The sequence below is a fragment of the Mirounga angustirostris genome, unplaced genomic scaffold, assembly GCF_029215605.1.
Source record: "Mirounga angustirostris isolate CCGP_5_RB_7025 unplaced genomic scaffold, mMirAng1.0.hap1 SCAF_3, whole genome shotgun sequence".
In the NCBI taxonomy this organism is placed as follows: domain Eukaryota; kingdom Metazoa; phylum Chordata; class Mammalia; order Carnivora; family Phocidae; genus Mirounga; species Mirounga angustirostris.
In genome coordinates, this window is record NW_026991711.1 from 102,386,874 (window position 1) to 102,409,953 (window position 23,080).

Here is a 23,080-nt window from a genome sequence, read left to right on the forward strand (position 1 = left end):
CGCAGACGCTTAACCAGCTGAGTCACCCAGGCGCCCACCACTATTCTATTTCTGTTTCTATGAATTTGAGTAGTCTAGGTATTGCATATAAGTGGGATCATAGAGTATTTGTCCTTTTGTGTCTGGCTTGTTTCACTAAGCATAATGTCTTCAAGATTCATCCATGTTGTAGAATGTGTCAAAAATATTTTTATGATGGAATAATATTCCATTGTATGTATATATGACATTTTGTCAGTCCATTCATTCATCAGTTGGTGGACACTTGGGTTGTTTCTCCTTTTTAGCTATTATGAATTATATTATGAATAATGCTGCTGTGAATGTGGTTGTACAAATATCTTTTCAGTCTCTTGATAATTTTTTAAATTTTTTGAGGAATTGCCGTACTTTTGGCTGTGTGCAAATTCTATTTTGTTTGTTTGAAGATACCTTTATTTTACATTGTTTCTGAAGGATAGGTCTGCTGAAGAATTCTGGCTTGACATTCATTCATTCATTTGTTCATTCCAGTTCTTTAAAGATGTAGTTCTGTTTTTTTTTCTCTCAATAGTTTCTGATTAGAAGTTAGGTGTCATTCATATTTTTTTTTCTGTTTTGGTGTTTTTCTCACTGGTTGGTTTTAAGCTTTTTTTTCTTCAGTTTTCTTTTGAAGTCATTTAACTATTATGTGCTTAGATGTATTTACTTGTCATTTTTCTTGCTTAGGTTTGTTAATACTGGATATGTAAATTTTTGTTTTTCACCAAACTAGGGAAATTTTGGCTGTTATTTCTTTAAATACTTTTCTGCTCCATTCTCTACTCTTTTTCTGTGACTTAAGTTATATTTGAACTCTTAGTACTTTTCCACAGGTCTCTCAGGTTCTGCTGTCCTCTTTTTTTTCCCTCTCTCCTAATTTCTCTTGTTTTTTTTTTTTTAGTTCATTTACTCTTTCTTCTGCTGTCTCTGATTTGCTATTAAGCTCATTTGATATATTTCTCAATTTAGTTATTGTGCTTTCTAGATCTAGAATTTCCATTTGGTTCTTTTCAAAATTTCCAATTCTCTGAGGTTTCTCATCTCTAAATTTATTTTGAAAATATTTCCCTTCAGTCTTTGAGCATTTTATTATAGCTAATCTAAAGCCAGTTGCTACATCTTAGGCCTTTTTGGGGTTGGTTTCTATTGACTGTATTCTTTTGAGTATAGGTCATGTTTTCCTGTTTCCTTTTTCTTCTTCTTTTTTTTCTTTTAGTTTGTCTCATGCATGTGCATATCCAGTAATTTCTTAATTATATGCTTGAATTTTGCATGAAATGTAGACGACTATATTCTGTCGTGTTCCTCTGAAGAGGGATTTTTTTGTTTTAGCAAGCAGTTCATTTGCACTAAAACTCCACTCTCTTCTCGTTGGTGACAGCACTGAAAAAAAAAAAATTTTTTTTTTGGAGCCCAGTGCGGGGCCCAAACCCATGACCCCAAGGTCAACACCTGAGCTGAAATCAAGAGTTGGATGCTTAACTGACTGAGCTACCCAGGCACCCCTGAAATCTTTTCTTTTAGTTTCTTTCTTTGTCACTGTACTGTGGAGTCTCCACTGTTCATGCCAGGTTTAACAGTAACCAAAAATTTGGGGCAGAGTTTATATACAAATTTGAGAGCTACCCTCTATGGGTTTCTTCCCTTCCATAATTTATATCTTAACTTTAGAACTTTCCTGTCATCTTTGAAGTTTGTCCTCTGTTGCCTGAATCCAGTAAAGCTCCATCATTCTGCAACCCTGAGTTGTGCACAGGATAGAGTACCCTTGGATCAGCAATTTTCATGGTGTGTGGCCTGAGGACCCCTGCTGGTCTCAGAGACCCTTTCATGGGTTGAGAAGGCCCGGCCTTTTCTAACTACATTATGTATTTGAGGCCAGTTTTCTTCATATACTTCAGTCAGAACAATGGATTGCAAAGATTGAAGGTATGGATAACGAGAATCTAAATGTCTTTTTTAAACTATACAATAAAGAGATTTACAAAATGTAAAACAGTGCCACCCCCCTCATTCATGTTTTTGTTCTGGAAAATATTGGTAGAACATTAACATGTAATAAGTTATCATTTTTATTTTATTTATTTATTTATTTATTTTTAAAAGATTTTCTTTATCGGGCACCTGAGTGGCTCAGTTAGTTAAGTGGCTGCCTTCGGCTCAGGTCATGATCCCAGGGTGCTGGGATCCAGCCCCACATTGGGCTCCTTACTCAGTAGGGAGCCTGTTTCTTCCTCTCCCTCTGCTACTACTCCTGCTTGTATTCTCTCTGTCAAATAAATAAATAAAATATTAAAAAAAAAAAAAGATTTTATTTATCTATTTCCCAGAGAGAGAGGGTGGGGGTGTGGCACGCAGAGGGAGAAGCAGGTTCCCCGGTAAACAAGGAGCTTGATGCGGGACTCGATCCCAGGACCCTGAGATCATGACCCGAGCTGAAGGCAGACACTTAACCATCTGAGCCACCCAGGTGCCCCAAATTACCATTTTTAAATGAATTTAAAAATTTATAATTTTTTCCTTTTTATTTTCTAATATGGGTTCCTCAGTAATTTTTAAAAGTAAAGAGCAAAGGAGTCCTGAGGCAAAAAAATTTTGAGAACTGCTATCTGAGACAAAAAGATACAGACATGCAAATCTCATCAGATAAAATTCCTTTTTTTCATGGACACCCTGGTTTTTGCCTCCATTTGGTTACTCTTCAGAGCCGTGAAAAATTGAATTGTTTTTGTCCAGATTTTATAATTTTTATCTGAAGGATGGTTGATCTGATCAAGCTACTTTACCATAACAGACCCTGAAGTGCTGGGAAATGATTTTAAGAGAGGAGGAAATGGCAGTTACTGAGCATCAGTTAGGGTGCCATGTAATATAATAGGGATTGTGTCTGTTAATTTATTTAATCTTAATTCTTAGGCAGATTTTAATGGTTAAGTGTTACCCATTTTATGGACAAGAAATAAGGCTTTCATGTTGTTTCTATTTTACTCTGCCTTTTTTGGTTTAGAGATTTAAGTAAATGTAAACTTAGGTAGAGGAAGTATTAGAAAAAGTTTTTAAAGCAGATTTTGGAATCTTAGTGTCTTGGTCTTAATAAAATAGTTAAAAGTCTTGGTTAAAAGTCTTGGTGGTATGAGTGTGATCTTGCTTGAAGGTAGGGGATTGATAGAAATGACCTTTTAAATTCTTTTTAGCCTTGTAATTTTATGATTCTATGTAGCCAGCAGAAATTATAAGTACTTATTTTGAGATGTTAAGTTTAAGTATGGCATGATCTGGTAATTGAACTGTTTAGTCAGTGACTGATTCTTTCCTCACTAAAAATCTATGGAAGAAGAATCATTACTTTAGAATATTAAAAGAAGAATAGTGAGTATAATAGTATTGAAATGAGTTCAGATTTTTCATACCCACTTAGTAGATTGGAATGACACTTCAGTACTTAAAGTTCACATAGCAAATATAAAATAAATTTGAATTATAGGTTTTCTCTTGTGTGAGAAACCTCCCAAACTAAGTTATAACAATAGGTCAAACTTGAGGCTGATAGAAACATTATGAACAGTTTAGATTCCTTTATTTGCATTCTTTTTTTTTTTTTTTAAGATTTTATTTATTTATTTGACAGAGAGAGGCACAGCGAGAGAGGGAACACAAGCAGGGGGAGTGGGAGAGGGAGAAGCAGGCTTCCCGCCGAGCAGGGAGCCCGATGTGGGGCTCAATCCCAGGACCCTGAGATCATGACCTGAGCCGAAGGCAGACGCTTAACGACTGAGCCACCCAGGCACCCCTCCTTTATTTGCATTCTTGCAGAATATTTAAATGTTTTATGGATTAGAGTGGAGACTTTTTTAAAGACAAAGTTTTTGGAAATTAGACAGTTGAGGGTCAGTCAGTGATGAGAATAGTGTTTCTGAAATGAAGTAAATCAAAATGAAAGCAACATATAGCCTATAAGCATGCCTGTAATGTTTTTAGGAATAGGATTATTTAAGGTAAGGTTTATAGTCCTTTCTCCCCCTCCATTTTTGTTTTTCCTTTCAATAATAACCATAGTGTATGTAACTTTTCTGAATATTATACAGAAGGAAAAAATTAGCATTTTATCATATTTCCTTTTATTTCAAATTGAAAGTTTTTGGAGTTCTTTGTTGTGTTAAAGTTTTTATTGTTATATAAAATGTCTAGCTGAGTGATGAGTCTGGGCTTTGCACTGCTGGTGTTGAAAATCTAGTTTTTTTCTTTCTTTCAAGATTTTATTTATTTATTTGAAAGAGAGAGAGAGAGAGAGAGAAACAGCATGAGAGGGAAGAGGGTCGGAGGGAGAAACAGGCTCCCCGCTGAGCCGGGAGCCCGATGTGGGACTCGATCCCAGGACTCCGGAATCATGACCTGACCTGAAAGCAGTCGCTTAACCAACGGAGCCACTCAGGCACCCCGAAAATCTAGTTTTGTTGCTTACCGTAACTCCGTGTGGCACTGTGCCATCTCAGTTAGTATTAGCTGCCCCTGCTGCTGTTGCTGCCGCAGCTCTCTCAGAAGTATTCACCAGAGGCTTTCAAATGGTAGTTGCTTAAGCAGAGTAGAATATAAACACAGAATTACTTAACACTTTTTTGCAGTAAAATTGATTCATTGATTCCTTAGAGCTCCTAGAAGTTAAAAATTTATCATCCAGCTGGGGAGAAGTTTTATGTAATGTATTCTGGCTGAAAAAACTCAGGTTTAATCTGAGAGAGATTAGAGGTGTCTTCAGATGTTTTTAGTTCTATTATTTCCTAATTCTTTCTTTTGTAGATTTTAAAAAGATTTTTTGCTTGCCATTGAGTTATAGCACAACATTCTTTCCGTGTGAAGTAAAATTTTCAGTGTACATCATGAATTACATTTTGAACTTTAGTTTGGTGTAGGGCCTGTGTCACTGTTTAAACAAGTACTGTGTAAACAAGTGAGAAGCTCATCTCTACAGATGGAGAGGTCAGATCAAGAGATGAAATGCTTGGGCTTAAATTACAAGCCACGCTGACTCAGAAGAGTTTTAAGTTCTGGCTGTGGAGGTAGGCCCAAACTCCTATTAGAGCTGAGTGCCCGAGGTGGCGGTAAAGAGTACTTGTTGCCTGTAAAGCAGACTTACTTGTGTCGACCAATGTGTCTTACGCATACTTAAATCTACTGGGTAGTTCTTTTCTCTAAAGATTAGCCTGTTGTATTTGTTCTGATTCACTTGTAGTTGGCTGTGTCGCCTTTTCTTAGGATCTCTTACTGTTAGAGTTCTTAGGTAGTTGAGTGTTCTCTGGATGAATTGTGGCTCTTTATTGATTCAAGAGGGACTCATGTCAAATTCCCCTTTGTTTCTGAACTTCCTTTGTTAGGGTTTTTAATAATCCTCTGGAACTGAAGTCAAAGTTCCATGTAGAAGAGCTTCTGGACTGAGCCTTAGTGCTTTTACTGGAATGATCCTGATCCAGGCAGAGGGCCAACCAGGCTACCTGTGAAGAGTGGAAAGTTATAGATTGTGTCTGTGTGAGATTAGATGTCATTTTTTTATTAATTTCAAGTTGTCATGGCCAGTATCCATGACTGTATAATAAATACACTGAACTGGAAACTTTGCCATGGAACATTCATTACTATTGCAAACTATATCACATACTTCTATCCATTTCACAACAAATTCCTCAAATGTAACAGTTAATCTCCTTTTTACAAAATACGTGAAGAATGCAATGTCAGCTTTCTAGATTAAGTATGTTCTTTCATGTTTTTGCTGTCTTTTAGTTACTGTTTGGAATCATCAAAATCTATTGGAATTGAGTTCTGTAGTAGTTCCCCCTTATCCATGGGGGATATGTTACAAAAATGCCTCTGGATGCCTGAAACCACAGATAGTACTGAATCCTATAGATATTTTTTTGTATATGTACGTACGTATGATAAAGTTTAATTTGTGAAGTAGGCACAGTAAGAGATTAACAACTGATAATAAAACAATAATTATAACAATATGCTGTAATAAAAGTTATGTGAATGTCTCTCTTATTGTACTGTGCTCACCCGTTTTTTTTTCCCTCCTTGTGATGATGTGAGATGATAAAATGCCTACGTGATGAGATGAAGTGAAGTGAATGACATAGGCATCATGATATAGTGTTAGTCTACTACTGATTTTCTGACCATATGTCAGGAGGATCATCCACTTCTGGATTGACGTTGACTGTGGTTTTCTGAAACTGTTGAAAGCGAAATTGCGGGTGAGGGTCGACTACTGTTCTAGGTGTTTATTTGCATGCTACTTTGCCAGCATACTGGCATATTTGTTTTGTTTTAGGAAAACAACTTGTTTTAGAGTCACCTTTGACTAGAGAAACACTTGGTTTGTTTTATTCCATAAATGGATGAAATGTTCATTGAGTTTTATTTTTTAAAGATTATTTTAGAGAGAGAGAGAGAGAGAGAGCACACGCATGAGTGCAAAGGGGGAGGTGCAGAGGGAGAGGGAGAGAATCCCCAGGCAGACTCCCTGCCAAGCGTGGAGCTGGGCGTGGGACTCCATCACAGGACCCTGAGATTGTGACCTGAGCGGAAACCAAGAGCCAGCCGCTTAATCAACTGAGCCACCCATGCACCCCCTCTTTATTTTTAAAGAAGATTCTTGTGCATTCAGATTTGAAACTGCCTGGACTGTTTTTCAGGCAGAGTAGATAGATGTAAAATACTGTGATTATAAAAGAAAATCTTCTCAGTCTAAATTTTTTATTGAGATATAATTTATATACCATACAGTTAACCAATTTAAGGTGTATAAGTCAGTGGTTCTTAGTATATTGACCGAGCTGTACAATCTTTACTACAATCTATTTTAGAACAGTTCCTTCACTCCCAAAAGAAACCTTATACCTGTTAGTCACTTACTATTTTCTCCTCTCCTGAAGCAACAACTGACTTACTGTTTGTCTCTGTAGATTTGTCTAATCTGAACATTTTGTGTGAATGGAATCATACAATATGGAGCCTTTGGTATATTGGATTTTTTCGCTTAGCATAAAGTTTTCAAGATTGGTCCATATTGTAGCATTTATTAGTCTTTGATTACTGTTGCATCATAAGGACTCACCACATTTTATTTATCCATTTATCAGTTGATTGACATTTACATTGTTTCTACTTCTTGGCTATTACAAGTAATGATGAACCTTCATATGTAAGTTTCTTGTGTGGATGTATATTTTCATTTCTTTTGAGTGTAATTGTTGGTTCATATGGTAACTTTATTTTTAACCCTTTGAGGAACTGCCTGGCTGTTTTCCAAAGTGGTTGCATCATTTTACATTTTTATCAGCAATGTATTTGTCCTGATCTCCCCACTTCCTCACCAACACTTGTTATCTTTTTTATTATAGCCATCCTACTGGATGTGAAGTGATATCTGGTTGTTTTGATTTGCATTTGCCTAATGGCTTTTGATATTAAACATCTTTTCATATTCTTACTCGCCATTTGTATATCTTCTTTAGGGAAATGTCTATTCAGATCCTTTGCCCATTTTTAAATTGGATTATTTGTCTTTTTATTCAGTATTAGAGTTGCTTATACATTTGGATACAAGTCCCTTAGGAGCTATATAATTTGCAAATATTTTCCGCTATTTTTCATGTTGTAGCATGTATCATTGGGGGTTATCTTTTAACTTTCTTGATGGTATCTATAGTTTTTGCTCTTACATTTAGATCTGTGATCCGTTTTGAGTTACTTTTCATGTCAAGTCTCAGGAAAGGATCCAGTTTCATTTTTTTTTGCATGTGGATATCCAGTTGTCCCAGCACAGATGATTTTTTAATGCTTATATTTTAATACTGTCTGTGGTCAAAAGGATTTCTTATACCTGTGGATGAAGACTTTAATTTTAGCTCCATACTATTTGGTTGTCTACCTTGGCTGCACATTGGAATTATTTGAGGAGCTTCTGAAAAATTCTAGTGTTTAGGTTGCAACCTCAGAGATCTTGATTTAATTGGTCTATTGTGGAGCCTAGTAATCAGTACATTTTTTAAGCCTCTTCAGTGATGTTAAAGTCTAATTAGGTTGAGAACCATAGCAATATCCTCCTTAAAAAAAGAAATGGAAAAAAATTCACTGTTTTTTTAATGCTTTACTATGTTTTTCTCCCTTTCAATAATGTATTGCATTTGGCAGTAGAAGAAACAGTTTTTAATTTGCTAAACAATTGTTAAATTTATATTTCTTAATAGAAGGAGGATTATATTTTACATGATAGGCCATTTAAGATGAAATTAAATTCTGGTAAAGAGTAAGTCCTAAAGATGACTTGTGTTTAGGTGTTAGAGAAAATCTCTTAATCCAGAAAGGCATTGAGTTTACTCATCTGTGTTTAACCCATGCAATGAGGAAATAAATTTCACAAAAAACAATGCACAAGGACTCTGATGTACATATATCAGTTCAAGTCAGAGAGAATACCTTTTGGATTGGGTTGTGTGCTATTTCAGGTTGTTAGAATAGATCACAGTGTATATATTATCCAAATATATTACATATTTCTGATACATTCACAAATATTTATAAGTATATTTAAATACTTAAATATATTCACATACTTAAAATGCATTACATATTTCCTAGTGTCGTTGGGACATATGGGGGTTTATTATAAATATTAAAAAAAGGTAATTCCTAAGATACTTATTAAGTATGTAGGAACTGTTGAGTTCTGGGATGCAAAGCAGAATAGAACATACATAGTCTTTGCTTTTTACAATCTAGTGGAGAAACAAATATATAAAAAATGATTAGTGGGGCGCCTGGGTGGCTCAGTCAGTTAAGTGTCTGCTTTCAGCTTGGGTCATGATCCCAGGGTCTGGGATCGAGCCCCACATTGGGCTCCCTGCTTAGCTGGGAGTCTCTTTCTCTCTCTCCCTCTGCTGCTCCCCTTGTGTGTGCTCTCTCCATCAACTAAATAAATAAAATCTTAAAAAAAAAAAAAATTGCCAAACCATTTTTCTAAACTGGTTGTACCATTTTCTGTTCTTAGCAATGTATAAGATTTGTTATTCCATTCTTTCTGACAGGTGGCATTGTCAGATTTCTATTTTTAGTCATTCCATTGGGTGTGAGGTGGTATCTCAATGTGGTTTTTTAATTTGGATTTCAGTGATGACTACTAATATGTGGTAGTATCTACTAATTCATGATAGTTAACTGTGTTCTTGGTCATTTATTTTTACTTTAAAAGATTTTATTTATTTATTTGAGAGAGAGTGTGTGAGAGAGAGAGGGATCATGAGCAGGGGGAGGGCCAGAGGGAGAAGCAGACTCCCCGCTGAGCAGGGAGCTGGATGCAGGACTTAATCCCAGGATCCTGGGATCATGACCTGAGCCAAAAGCAGACGCTTAACTGACCGAGCCACCCAGGCACCCTTATTGGTCATTTATATCTTCTTTTGCTAGGTGTTTTGCTCCTTTTTTTTCTTAAATGAGATTGTTTAGTTTTTTAAATTATCCTCATATTCTGGTTGTGAGTCTTTTGTTAGATACATGTATTTTGAGTCTTTCCTCCAGTCATGGCTTCCCCAATCATTTTCTTCTTGTCTTTTGATAAGCATGTTTACTTTAGTGAAGTTCATTTTCTCAAACTTTTTTAAAGTTTTATTTTAATTACAATTAGTTAACATACAGTGTTATATTAGTTTCAGGTGTACACTTAGTGATTCAGCAATTCCCTACATCACCTGGTGCTCATCACAAGTGCACTCCTTAATCCCCCTCACCTCTTTGACCCATCCCTGCAATCACCTCTCCTATGGTAACCATCAGTTTGTTCTCTATAATTAAGAGTCTGTTTCATTAATTAAGAGTATGTCACATTTTCTTCATTCATTCATCTATTGATGGATACACTTGAGCTGCTTTCATATCTTGGGTATTGAAAATAATGTTGCTATATAAACGTAAGGGTGCATGTCGCCTTGAATTAGTGTTTTTGTATTTTTTGGGTAAATATCTAGTAGTTCAGTTACTGGATCATAGGGTAGTTCTATTTTTAACTTTTTGAGGAACCTCCATACTGTTCTCCCCAGTGGCTGCACCAGTTTGCATTCCCACCAGCAGTGCAAGAGGGACCCTTTTTCTTCACATCTTTGTCAACACTTATTATTTCTTGTGTTTTTGACATTAGCCATTCTGATAGGGGTGAGGTGGTATCTCACTGTGGTTTTGATTTGCATTTCCCCATAATGAGTGATGTTGAGCATCTTTCCATGTGTCTGTTGGCCATCTGGATGTCTTTTTTGGAGAATTGTCTGTTCATGTCTGCCCAGTTTTAATTGGGTTATTTGTTTTTTGGGTGTTAAGTTGTATCTGTTCTTTATATATTTTGGATATTAACCCTTTATGGGATATGTCATATGCAAATATCTTTTCCCTTTCAGTAGGTTGCCTTTTAGTTTTGTTGACTGTTTGCTTCATTGTGCAGAAGCTTTGACCACAACACAAACCCTCTGCAATGTCCATGACCCAGCCACCCCATCTCTTCCACCCGCTCCACTCCAGCAACCCTAAGTTTGTTTCCTTAGATTAAGAGTCTCTTATGGTTTGTCTCCCTCTCTGGTTTCACCTTGTTTAATTTTTCCCTCCCTTCCCCTGTGACCCTCTGTCTTGCTTCTCAAATTCCTCGTATCAGTGAGATCAAATGATACTTGTCTTTGTGTCTAAAATGAGTCTCTTGCAGACAGCGTATTGATGGGTCTTGCTTTTTTATCCAGTCTGATACCTTGTGTCTTTTGATTGGGGCATTTAGCCCATTTATATTCAGGGTAACTATTGAAAGATAAGAATATAGTGCCATTGTATTGCCTGTAAGGTGACTGTTACGGTATATTGTTTCTGTTCCTTTTTGGTCTATGTTACTTTTAGGCTCTCTCTTTGCTTAGAGGACCCCCTTCAATGGGTCCCAGCGAAGGTTCCATCCCCCACTTAGCCATTGGAGTGACGTCCCTCACCGGAGCAGACTTCTAAAAGTTCCGATTTTATGCTCTGCTGCTCTATCATTTTCTGGTAGCTGGCTGTTGGAGGCTCCCTCTCCCCTGCATTCTATTTTCCCATATATCGCCTCAGATCTGCTTCTCTGTACGTCCTACCTCCAGAAAGTAGTCACTTTTCTTTTCATAGAGTTGCTGCTGTTCTTTTCTTCAATCTCCTGTTGAGTTCGTAGGTGTTGAGAATGGTTTGATAACTATCTAGCTGAATTCCTGGGACCAGACGAAATTTAGGTCTCCTATTCCTCCGCCATCTTGGACTCCTGTTTAATCCATTTTAAATGTGTTTTTGTGTTTGTGTGAGAAAGTGGTCCAGTTTCATTCTTCTGCATGTTGATGTCCACTTTTCCCAAATACCATTTGTTGAAGAGACAATCTTTTATTATTGGATATTCTTTTCTGCTTTGTTGAAGATTAATTGGGCCTACAGTTGTGGGTTAGTTTCTGGGTTTTCTATTCTGTTCCATTGGTTTATGTGTCTATTTTTGTGCCAGTACCATACTGTTTTGATCATTACAGCTTTGTAATATAACATGAACTCTAGAATCGTGATGTCTCCAGCTTTGTTTTTCTTTTTCAAGATTGCTCTGGCTAGGGGCTCCTGGATGGCTCAGTCGGTTAAGCATCTGACTCTTGATTTCGGCTCAGGTCATAATCTCAGGGTCGTGGAATTGAGCTCCGTATTGGGCTCCACACTCAGTGGGGAGTCTGCTTGAGATTCTCTTTCCCTCTGCCCCCTCCCTTGCTTGCATGCACACACTCTCTAAAATAAATAAATAAATCTTTGGGGAAAAAAAAAAAAAAAAAGATTGCTTTGGCTAGTTCGGGTCTTTTGTGGTTCCATACAAATTTTAGGATTATTTGTTCTAGTTCTGTGAAAAATGCTGTTGGTATTTTGATAGGGATTGCATTAAATGAGTAGATTGCTTTGGGTAATATAGACATTTTAACAGTATTCTTCCAGTCCATGAAGATGGAATGTTTTCCCATTTCTTTGTATCATCTTCAATTTTTTTTCATCAGTGTTTTATAGTTTTAGAGTACAAGTGTTTCACCTCTTTGGTTAGGTTTCTTCCTAGGTGTCTTACTATTTTTGGTGCAATTGTAAATGGGGTTGTTTTCTCAATTTCTGCTGCTTCATTATTGGAATATAGAAATGCAATAGATTTCTTTATCTTGATTTTGCATCCTGCAACTTTACTGAATTCATTAAATAATTCTAAGCAGTTTTTTCGTGGAGTCTTTTGGGTTTCCTCTATATAGTATCATGGCATCTGCAAATAGTGGAAGTTTGACTTGTTCCTTAACAATTTGGAAACCTTTGATTTCTTTTTGTTGTCTGATTGCTGTGGCTGGCACTTCCAGTACTGTGTTGAGTAAAAGTGGTGAGAGTGGCCCTCCTTGTACTGTTTCTGACCTTAGGGGAAAAGCTCTATTTTTCCCCATTAAGGATGATTTTAGTTGTGGGTTTTTCCTATAGGGCCTTTATTGTGTTGATGTAGTTCTCTCTCAACCTGCTTTATTGAGGGTTTTTATCATGAGTTGATGTGGTACTTTGTCAGATTCTTTTTCTCCACTATTGAGATGATCATATGGGTCTTATACTTCCTCTTATTGCTGTGATATTATCACTTTGATTGATTTGCAAATATTTAATCACCCTTGGATCCTGGGAATAAATCCCACTTGCTCAGCGTGAATGATTTTTTAATGTATTGCTGTATTCAGTTTGCTAGTATTCTCTTTAGTATTTTTGCATTTGTGTTCTTCAAGGATATTTGCCTGTATTTCTCTTTTTTTGTGGTGTCTGTCTGGTTTTGGTATCAGGATAAGGCTGGCCTGATGGAATGAATTTGGAAGTTTTCCTTTTCTATATTTTGGAATAGTTTGAGAAGAATAGATTTTTTTTTTTTTTAAGATTTTATTTATTTATTTGACACAGAGAGAGAGATAGCGAGAGCAGGAACACAAGCAGGGGGAGTGGGAGAGGGAGAAGCAGGCTTCCTGCTGAGCAGGGAGCCCGATGTGGGACTCGATCCCAGGACCCTGGGGTCATGACCTGAGCCGAAGGCAGACGCTTAACGACTGAGCCACCCAGGTGCCCAAGAATAGATTTTTTTTAAAAAAAAATTTATTTGGGAGAGCGAACAGAGTGAGTGAGAAAGAACACAAGAGTGGGGGGAGGGCCAAAAGGAGAGGGAGAAGCAGACTTCCTGCTTTCCAGGGAGCCTGATATGGGACTGCATCCCAGGACCATGGGATCATGACATGAGCTGAAGGCAGATGCTTAACTGACTGAGCCACCCAGGTGCCTGAGAAGAATAGAAATTAACTATTTATATTTAATTTTTAAAATTTTTTTATTTTTTTAAAGATTTTTATTTATTTATTTGACAGAGAGAGATATAGTGAGAGAGGGAACACAAGCAGGGGGAGTGGGAGAGAATGAAGCAGGCTTCCCGCTGAGCAGGGAGACCAATGCGGGGCTCGATCCCAGGACCCTGGGATCATAACCTGAGCCAAAGGCAGACGCTTATCCAACTGAGCTACCCAGGCATCCCAACTCTTTAAACATTTGGTAGAATTTGCCTGTGAAACCATCTGGTCTTGGACATTTGTTTCTTGGGAGAGTTTTGATTACGGATTTAATTTCTTTGCTGGTTATTGATCTGTTCAAATTTTCTGTTTCTTCCTGTTTCAGTTTTGATGTTTCTCGGAATTTATCCATTTCTTCTACGTTGTCCAATTTGTTGGCATATAGTTTTTTCATAATATTCTCTCATAATTGTTTGTATTTCTCTGATGTTTGTTGTTATTTCTTCTCATTTGTGATTTTATTTGAGTCTTCTTTTTTTATTGACTAGTCTGTCTAGAAGTTTATCAATTTTATTGATTTTTTTTTTTTTTCCAAACCAGCTCCTGGTTTCATTGATCTGTTCCAATGTTTTTTTAGGGTTCTATTTCATTTATTTCTGCTTTAATCTTTATTATTTCCTGCCCTCTGTTGGTTTTAGGTTTTGTTAATTGTTATCTTTACAGAAGCTCCCTTACATATAAGGTTAGGTTGTTTGAGATTTTTCTTGCTTCTTGAGTTAGACCTGTTGCTATAAAGTTTCCTTTTAAAACTTTTGGTATATCCCAAAGGTTTTGAACTGTTATGTTTTCATTTTCTTTTTTTCCCCCATGTATTTTATTATTTCTTCTTTTATTTCCTGGTTGACTCATTCATTGCTTATTAGCATGTTAGTTAACGTCCATGTATTTGTGGTCTTTCCAGATTTTTTCTTGTGCTTGACTCCTAGTTTCATAGTGTTATCAGAAAAGATACATGGTGGGTCTTTTTGAATTTGTTGAGGCTTGTTTTGTGGCCTAACATGTGATTGTTCAGGAGAATGTTGCATGGGCACTTATAAAGAAGGTGTATTCTGCTGTCATATGATGGAATATCCTAAATATATCTGTTAAATCCATTGTGTCATTCAAAGCCATTGTTTCCTTGTTGATTTTCTGTTTAGATAGATGATCTGTCCATTGATGTGAATGGGGTGTTAAAGTCCCCTGCTATTATTATCGATTAGTTCCTTTTTGTTTGTTATTAGCTACTTTATGTATTTGGGTGTTCCTCATTTTCTTAATTTTTAATTTTATTTTTAGTGCCTTTTGTGTCCTGTCAAAGGAGTCTATGCCTATCTCAAGGTTGTAAAGACAGTTCTCCTCCGTTTTCCTCCATATGAATATCTTATTATCCCAGGACTGTTTGTTGAAAAGACCATCCTTTCCCCTTTCCCTACTGAATTGCAGTAGCTCCTCTGTTGTAAAATGGAGTATAAGTGTGAATGTATTTCTGGACTCTTATGTCTTATTGCTCTATTTGTGTTTATGCCAGTACTATACTGTCTTAATTACTATAGCAAAATAAATCTTAAAATGAGGTAGTATATTTTTCATCAGAATTATTTTAAGTATTTTAGGTCCTTTGGATTTCATATTAGTTTTAGGATCAGTGTGCCAATTTCTACAAAATGCCTGCTGGGATTTTGATTAAGATGGTGTTGAATTTATAGATCTATTTGAGGAGAATGACATCTTAATGCTGTTGTATCTTCCAATCCATGTACATTTAGCTCTTTTTAGGTCTCTAATAATCGCTCATCAATGTTTTGAAGCATTCTTAGGTAGAATTCTTGCTCATCTTTTTTAATGTATTTCTAATTATTTTTGATGTTGTAAGAGTGGTATATAAAAAAAATCATTTTCCAAGTGTTTGCTGCCTGTATATAAAAATACAGATGGTTTTTGTATATTGATCTTGAATTCCACAACTTCATAAGCTCATCAGTTAGTTTTAGTAGTTTGTAGGTTGCTTTGGCTATTCTAGGTACATATCAGATCATTGTGAATGCAGACAGTTTTATTTCTTTCCATTCTTTTTTATTGTCTGATCGGAGCCCTCAGAGGTTATTTTTGACCAATCACTAGATTAGTTTTGAACCACAGTTGTCATTTCTGATTCTAATTGTAAATATACACCACACTGAAATTTGGTGTCAAAGGACTGCATCATAATGGAATTGAAGGAAAGCAGATTAGAGTGTTGTTTTCTGTTGAACTAATTATCTTAAGAAGTCTGTCAGGGAGACAGAACCTGTATACCTCCTGTTTATTGAATACAACCAAATCCTCCTTGATGGCTATTGGTAAGGTTAACAGTAATTCTCAGAATCCAAAATTAGGGTCAGGTAATGTTTCTTTATATCACTTAAATAGAGTATTTCAGCTTTTCTGCATGCTTGACAAATGAGGTTTTCTCTTATTTTCTGGGCTTCTCCCTTGTCCTTGGTTTTAGCCTTAACTGCTTTATAGTGGGCATTCCTCGTAGCACACCAAGCTTTTGTGTATAATGCTTATTACAATTTGAGAATTTTGTATGGGCCATATATGTCTTAATTCAATACAGGTTAACCTCACTTTAGAGACACCCAACATATAAAATTATAGGGTGTTTTTTTTTTAATTTTTTTTTTTTAAGATTTTATTTATTTGCGAGAGAGAGAATGAGAGAGAGCATGAGAGGGAGGAGGGTCAGAGGGAGAAGCAGACTCCCTGCTGAGCAGGGAGCCCGATGCGGGACTCGATCCAGGGACTCCAGGATCGTAACCTGAGCCGAAGGCAGTCGCTTAACCAACTGAGCCACCCAGGTGCCCAAAATTATAGGTTTTGATATGTATCATACATGGTGGTTTTTCTCTTAATAAAAAGATTGCTCTTTGATATATTAACATATACCCTTAACTTTGCCAGCAGCACATACAAAAAATTTGAGTGTTCTACATTAGGTATGGTCATGAAAACACTTTTTATAAAGACCCAGTAACTCACAGACTCATTCCTTACATATTTTCTGTCTAGTTTGAAACTGGACTGTGCTTGTCAAGTTGCTGGGTTGGTATTTCCTGCCTCATAGTGGTGCTATATGCTATAATGACTATATACCTCCTCTCCAGTGGAAGGAATAGCTATGGGAGATTGGAGGCCCATGGGAAAAATCCTTTTTTTAGGATTATGTTGTATAAGTGAGGGGGCTCTTTGGAACTTTTAATTAAAGTGTTTTCCAGTCAAGGAGTTGCTATTTAAATGAAAATATTTGAATACCAAAGCTTGATAAAGATGGTTGCAGAACATATTAAGCAAATAAGTGCTACAAATATCATGTCACTCAAGTTGATTCTACAAACTGCTTTTTTATTAAGCAATTTCTGATATCCAGTAATGCTCTGTACTATATAGTGATGTTATCAGATTTGAGATTTTTATAAAAGTACATTTTATTGCCATATATTTTTTCTGAATTATAAAATTTATAAAATGTTATCATTTTCAGCTAAAAGTAACTCAGAAATTCTGCTAATGGTAGAGAGGTTTTTTTTTTTTTTTGTATGTAAGAGGCATGGGACTTACTGTATATTCTTGATTTTATATATTTATCTCACAAGATTATTCAAAAATTGTAATTTTGTATGTCACTTGATAGTTAATATTTTAAGGGAATTTTTTAATGAGGATGTTTTTCCATTTTGTTGTTAAATATAGGGTATATTTACTTCTGGAACATGGGAAGAGAAATCAGATGAAATTTCCTTTGCCGACTTCAAGTTCTCAGTCACTCATCATTATCTTGTACAAGACTCCACTGATAAAGAAGGAAAGGATGAAGTATTGGAAGGTAAGTTGTTAGCTACATATTTTGAAACTCTTGAGTGTAAGAGTGATTATAATTTTGAATTATGAATTTAGTTCTCTTAATTAGGTTATGTCCTCTGGAGATGTTTTACATTTGCCAAGTTGTTTCACTACCTCTGAAACAGAATATGATCTTTTTTTTTTTTTTAAAGATTTTATTTATTTATTTGAGAGAGAGAGAGAGAGAGAGAGAAACAGCATGAGAGGGGATAGGGTCAGAGGGAGAAGCAGGCTCCCCGCCGAGCCGGGAGCCCGATGTGGGACTCGGTCCCAGGACTCCAGGATCATGACCTGAGCCGAAGGCAATCGCTTAACCAATTGAGCCACCCAGGCGCCCCAGAATATGATCTTTTTAAAGAACAGTCATAGCAATCATTTCAAAATTAATTAGATTAACAAATATTTATTGAGTGCACTTTTAACCCACAGTTAAAAGAAATTTACAGTCCAGTAAGGGGATACGGTCTATAAAGGATAAAAGGGGCCAAAAGGTACAAATTTACAGTTATAAAATATGTAAGTCGTGGGGATGTAATTAATGTACAGCATGGTAACTATAGTTAATAGTACTGTATTGTGTATTTGAAAGTTGCTTGGAGAGCAAATTGTAAAAGTTCTTATGACAAGGAAAGTTTTGTTGTTAACTGGTGACAGATATTGACTACACTTACGGTGATCATTTTGTAGTGTATACAGTTAATGAGTTGTTATGTTGTATACCTGACAGTAATATAGTGTTAAATGTTAATTATATTTCAATTGAAAAAATAAATTAAAAAAAGTTTTTCTCATCAAAACAGATTATCATTTGTAAGTGTAGGCCTGAAATATTTGTATCTTTTCTTATTTTAATTTATTTTTTAATTTTTTTTAATTTTTTTTTTTTTTATATTTGTACCTTTTCTTGTATAGGAATAAAATTATATTACCTTTTGTATTCTATGCATTCTTTTTAGAAACAATAGTTAGCATCTGTATTCAGATTCATAAACTAGGACAGATAACATTGACCATCTATACACATATATAGTGACAGTTATGCACTAAATAAAATAATTACACCAGAAGATGAATGTATGTACTTTAGGAGTAAGGGGATGAGGGAAATATGTGCAACTGGTGGGAAGTCTGATAATAGCCCAGAGATTTCCAGGTCCTACATTCTGCTGACTAATGAAGGAACTGTTAAGGTAGAGAAATCTTGAGTGCTGTTATTTGAGGAAAGATCATCTATCAAGGAGAGGCTCTTATAATAATGAGGCTTAGAATCAGTGTTTCTGAGATGAACTCATATAGGAGACTGTGATATGAGAGAAGATGAATGGATTTAAGTTAGTTAGGTCATTATTATTGCATATGTATATGTATTGTGCAGTTTCAGTTTGTTTGTGATTAAGGCTGTACCTAATGAGAGAAGTTACAAGTAAATCATCAACTCATTTAATTTGGAGATACACATTTAAAACTGTACTATCAGAGGTCAGAAGATTTGAGCACTGATCTTTTATTTTGTTGGGGTTGTTCATTGCTTCAGTTAAAGCATTATGTTCTCCTATTCTTTTTGAAAATGAACAAAATATAAATTTGCTAAGGAATGATGGCTATACAGCAAAAGGAAATATTTTTTTGAACAAATATTCTTTATACTTTGAATTTATTATGCATTTATGAATAAATAAGGATCATTTATATCAGTATCTTACTATAAATGGCAATACAAGTGCTTAAAGATGCATGGGTAATAAGTGGGAAGCTGGTTAGTGGTTTTATAAGAACACTTAAGATGGCCAGAGGCCAGCAAAGACTAGCCATAGGAGGTGATAAGATGTTGACAAGATTCTAAGTAGAATTTTGAAGAAAAGTAGGGACAGGGCAGACCAAGAAGAACAGATAAAACATGGCTTTCTAGGAAGGATGAGAAAACGTTTGAGTCATGACTTAGAAGAAAGGAAATACTACACATGTAAGAATAATACTTTTGTTTTTAGAGGCTGGCTTTTTAAAAATAAAGGATAATGGGAGAGAGACATCTGTCATCCCAAATCTTAGAGCTAGTCCTAGATACAAATCCTTAAGCAATTGCAAAACTACACGGACTAGCACGACATGTTACATAATGTGATTTTTTTTCAGACATGTTATAAAATTTTGCCTTAAAATGAACATACTAATTTTTTCACTATTAAATGTTTTTGTAGATGTTATTCCACAATCTATGCAAGATTTGTTGTGTATGAATAATGACTTTCCTCCAAGAGCACATTGCCTGGTAAGATGGTAGGTATACGTTTTACTCAGGTAACTTTTAGTGTGTGTGTTGGGGAGACTCCAACATCTCCCCCAGGTTCAGTGATTTGCTAGGAAGATGCACAAAATTCAGCATATGGTTGCACTTACTATGATTTATTACAGCGACAGTCTGCAAACAAAATCAACACAGGGAAAAGAGGTGCCTGAGGCAAAGTTTGGAGGAACTCGTGTTTGAGTGCTTTGCTAATGGAGTCACACAGAACATACTTAATTTCCTTAGCAACAAGTTGTGATAACATGTATGAAATGTTTTCTACCAGGGAAGCTTGTTTAGAGGCTCAGCTCTCAGGGTTTATATTTGGGGGCTGGCACTGCCTCTGACTGGTACCTAACAAAATTTCAGACTCCCAGAAGGAGAGCAGGTTTTTAGCATAAACCACATTGTTTGTACAAACAGTTTAAGCACAGTAACTTTTTTTTTTTTTTTTTAAGATTTTATTTATTTATTTGACAGAGCCACAGCGAGAGAGGGAACACAAGCAAGGGGAGTGGGAGAGGAAGAAGCAGGCTTCCCGCGGAGCAGGGAGCCCAGTGCGGGGCTTGATCCCAGGACCCTGGGATCATGACCTGAGCCGAAGGCAGATGCTTAACGACTGAGCCACCCAGGCACCCAAGCATAGTAACTCTTCTTGGAGGGTTTTTTTGAGAACCCTCTCCAAATCCGAATTCCTAGAAGCCTGCTGAAGGTCAGCCTTACATGCAGGCCATTCTAAGGATAGTAGTCACAGGCCTGCTGTTAACTCTTTCTGCACAATATATTTCATAATCTAGGGTAGAGCCTAACTATAATTCTGATGACTAGCATAGAACATTTACATATCATAGAAAACTTAGTATTTATTGTTGGAAATTGACTTGAGATAAAATGTTGATATCAGTTACATGATAACATCATGACTCACTTATATCTAAATTATAAATGTGATAAATTAATATAAGAGGTACATCACACTTAAAAGGTCTTTATCTTATTTTGGTAGGGGTGGTGTTGCATACCACCACCAAAATGTCTCAAGTGTGAGTATATGGTCAAGAAAGGAGACCTAGTTAAAATAAATTTTTTTACTGGTTTTACATTAGTGTGTTGGTGTGAGTTGGTCTCTTGAAGTTTTTTTTTTTTTTTTTAGATTTACTGAGAGAGAACGTGTGTGCAAGTGGGGGGAGGGGCAGAGGTGGGGGGAGAGAGAGAATCCTCAAGCAGACTCCATGCTAAGCAAGGAGCCTGATGCCCCTGAGATCATGACCTGAGCTGAAATCAAGAGTCGGTTGCTTAACCAACCGAGCCACCCAGGCACCCCTTGATTTTTTATTAAAGAATTTCTAAGAAAGGAAAAAATGATACCTTTGCTTCTTTTTTCTTCATTCTAGTGTGATTGCTATAACAAGTAGACTGTAGCACACTAAAACTAATTGCAAATGCAAATAAACTGGGTATGCCTGTCATTTTAGTGTGATCTTTTAAAAACTGTGAACTTAAACAACTTAAACAAATATAAGAGAATTGAGTACATTGCCATTTAATTTAATTCAGATTCTCTTCTGATCTTTTAAAATGTGAATATATACATTTAAAATGACAGAATACATCAGAAAGCAGCACGATATCATAGAGCATGAGTTTGCATATATTCATTCATTCAACATTAATTAAATATCTACTGTTTGGCCAGACACTGAATTAGACACACTTATGTTTAATTTCTAGCTCAAATACTTACTGTTAACTTTGGGCAAATTACTTAATTTCTCTGAGTTGGTTTCTACGTTGATAAAGACAGAATAATAAATAATATGCACCTTTAAGAGTAATTGTGAGGATTTAGTGAGATAATGGTACATAGTATGTTTATCAAACTCTGAATGCTGTTATATAATTTCTGTTCAGCTTTTTTTTTTTTTTAAATCTTCTAGCTAGACATGAATGTTGGGAACATAGGGAACACTATGTACCCTACTACAGTCTGACATCTAGTCTCCCCAATTCATGTCCATTCCACAGACAAAACATATTCGTTCTGTTCAGCTTTTTAATATTTATTTCCTAAAACTGGGTTTGACACATTGTCCATAGTTTAAAAATATTTGTTGAATAAATAAGCAAAACCTTTCTGTGTATTAATGAAGTACTTGTTAGTGATATATTTCTTTATATTAATGAAAATCACTTGTTAGTAGTTTTTTTAACCTTTACATTTACTTAAAAAAATTTTTATTTTAAAAATTAGCATATAGTAAAATTGACTTTCTTTTAATGAATAGTTCACTGAACTTCAACACATATATATAGGTTTTTTAAAACTCCTACCATAATCAGGATATACAACAATTGTGTAACCTCCCAAAAAACTTCTTGTCCATTATTATTTCTGGCAATTACTGATATATTTTTAGTTTTGATAGCTTTGTCCTGTCCTTTTAAGAATGTCATAGAGATAGAATCATATAGTAACTGTTTGAGACTAGCTTCTTTCAATGTAATGCTTTCAAGATCTTTTTAAGTAATTCTGTATCAGTAGCTTGTTCCTTTTTATTGCTGAGTAGTATTTTGTGAGGGTATATCACAGTTTGTTTATTCATTCACTTGTTGAAGGATGTTAAGGTTGTTTCTAGGTTGGTCATTTATGAATAGAGCTTTTATAAATACATGTGAACAGATTTTTGTGTGAAAGTACATTTTTAGTTCACTGGGCTAAATACCTAGGTTGAGATTGCTAGTCATATGGTGTTTATTTTTAACTTTATAAAAAATGGCCAAAATATATTATTGTGACTGCATCAGAATATAAAGCTTCCGCACAATGAAGGAAACAGTCAACAAAACTAAAAGGCAGCCTACTGATTGGGAAAAGATATTTGCAAGTGACCTATCCCATAAAGGGTTAGTATCCAAAATATATAAAGAACTGATACAACTCAACACCCAAAAAACAAATAACCCAGTTAAAAAATGGGCAAGCCTGAACAGACATTTCTTCAAAAAAGACATCCAGATGGCCAAACAGACATGTGAAAAGATGTTCAACATTGGTCATCATCAAGGAAATGCAAATCAAAATTACAGTGAGATACCAGCTCACACCTGTCAGAATGGCTGAAGTAAAAAACACAAGAAACAGTAAGTGTTGGTGAGGATGTGGAGAAAAAGGATCCCTTTTGCACTGTTGGTGGGAATGCAAACTGGTGCAGCCATTGGGAAGAATAGTATGGAGGCTCCTCAAAAAGTTAAAAGTAGAACTACCCTATGATCCAGTAATCGCAGTCCTGGTATTTACCCCCAAAATATGAAAACACTTACTCAAAGGGATACATGGATCCCTATGTTTATAGCAGCATTATTTACAATAGCCAAGATGGGGAAGCAGCCCAAGTGTGTCCAATGATAGATGAATGGATAAAAAAGATATGGTGTGTGTGTGCATGCACACAGGAATATTATTCAGCCATAAAAAAATGAAATC

At 35.7% G+C, this 23,080-nt stretch overlaps 1 protein-coding gene across 3 annotated transcripts in view; it reads left to right on the forward strand.

Moving 5' to 3' along the window:
- RAB3GAP1 (RAB3 GTPase activating protein catalytic subunit 1) overlaps window positions 1-23,080 on the forward strand; it is a 114,873-nt gene that overhangs the window by 14,965 nt on the left and 76,828 nt on the right. For all 3 annotated transcript variants that reach the window (XR_010410123.1, XM_045868963.2, XM_064586453.1), the window contains exons 4-5: window positions 17,163-17,295; window positions 19,511-19,589. Coding sequence is in view for 2 of the 3 variants with exons in the window: in XM_045868963.2 (XP_045724919.1) it covers window positions 17,163-17,295; window positions 19,511-19,589 (212 nt within the window). In the remaining variant the exon portion in view is untranslated. The remainder of the gene's footprint in view (window positions 1-17,162; window positions 17,296-19,510; window positions 19,590-23,080) is intronic.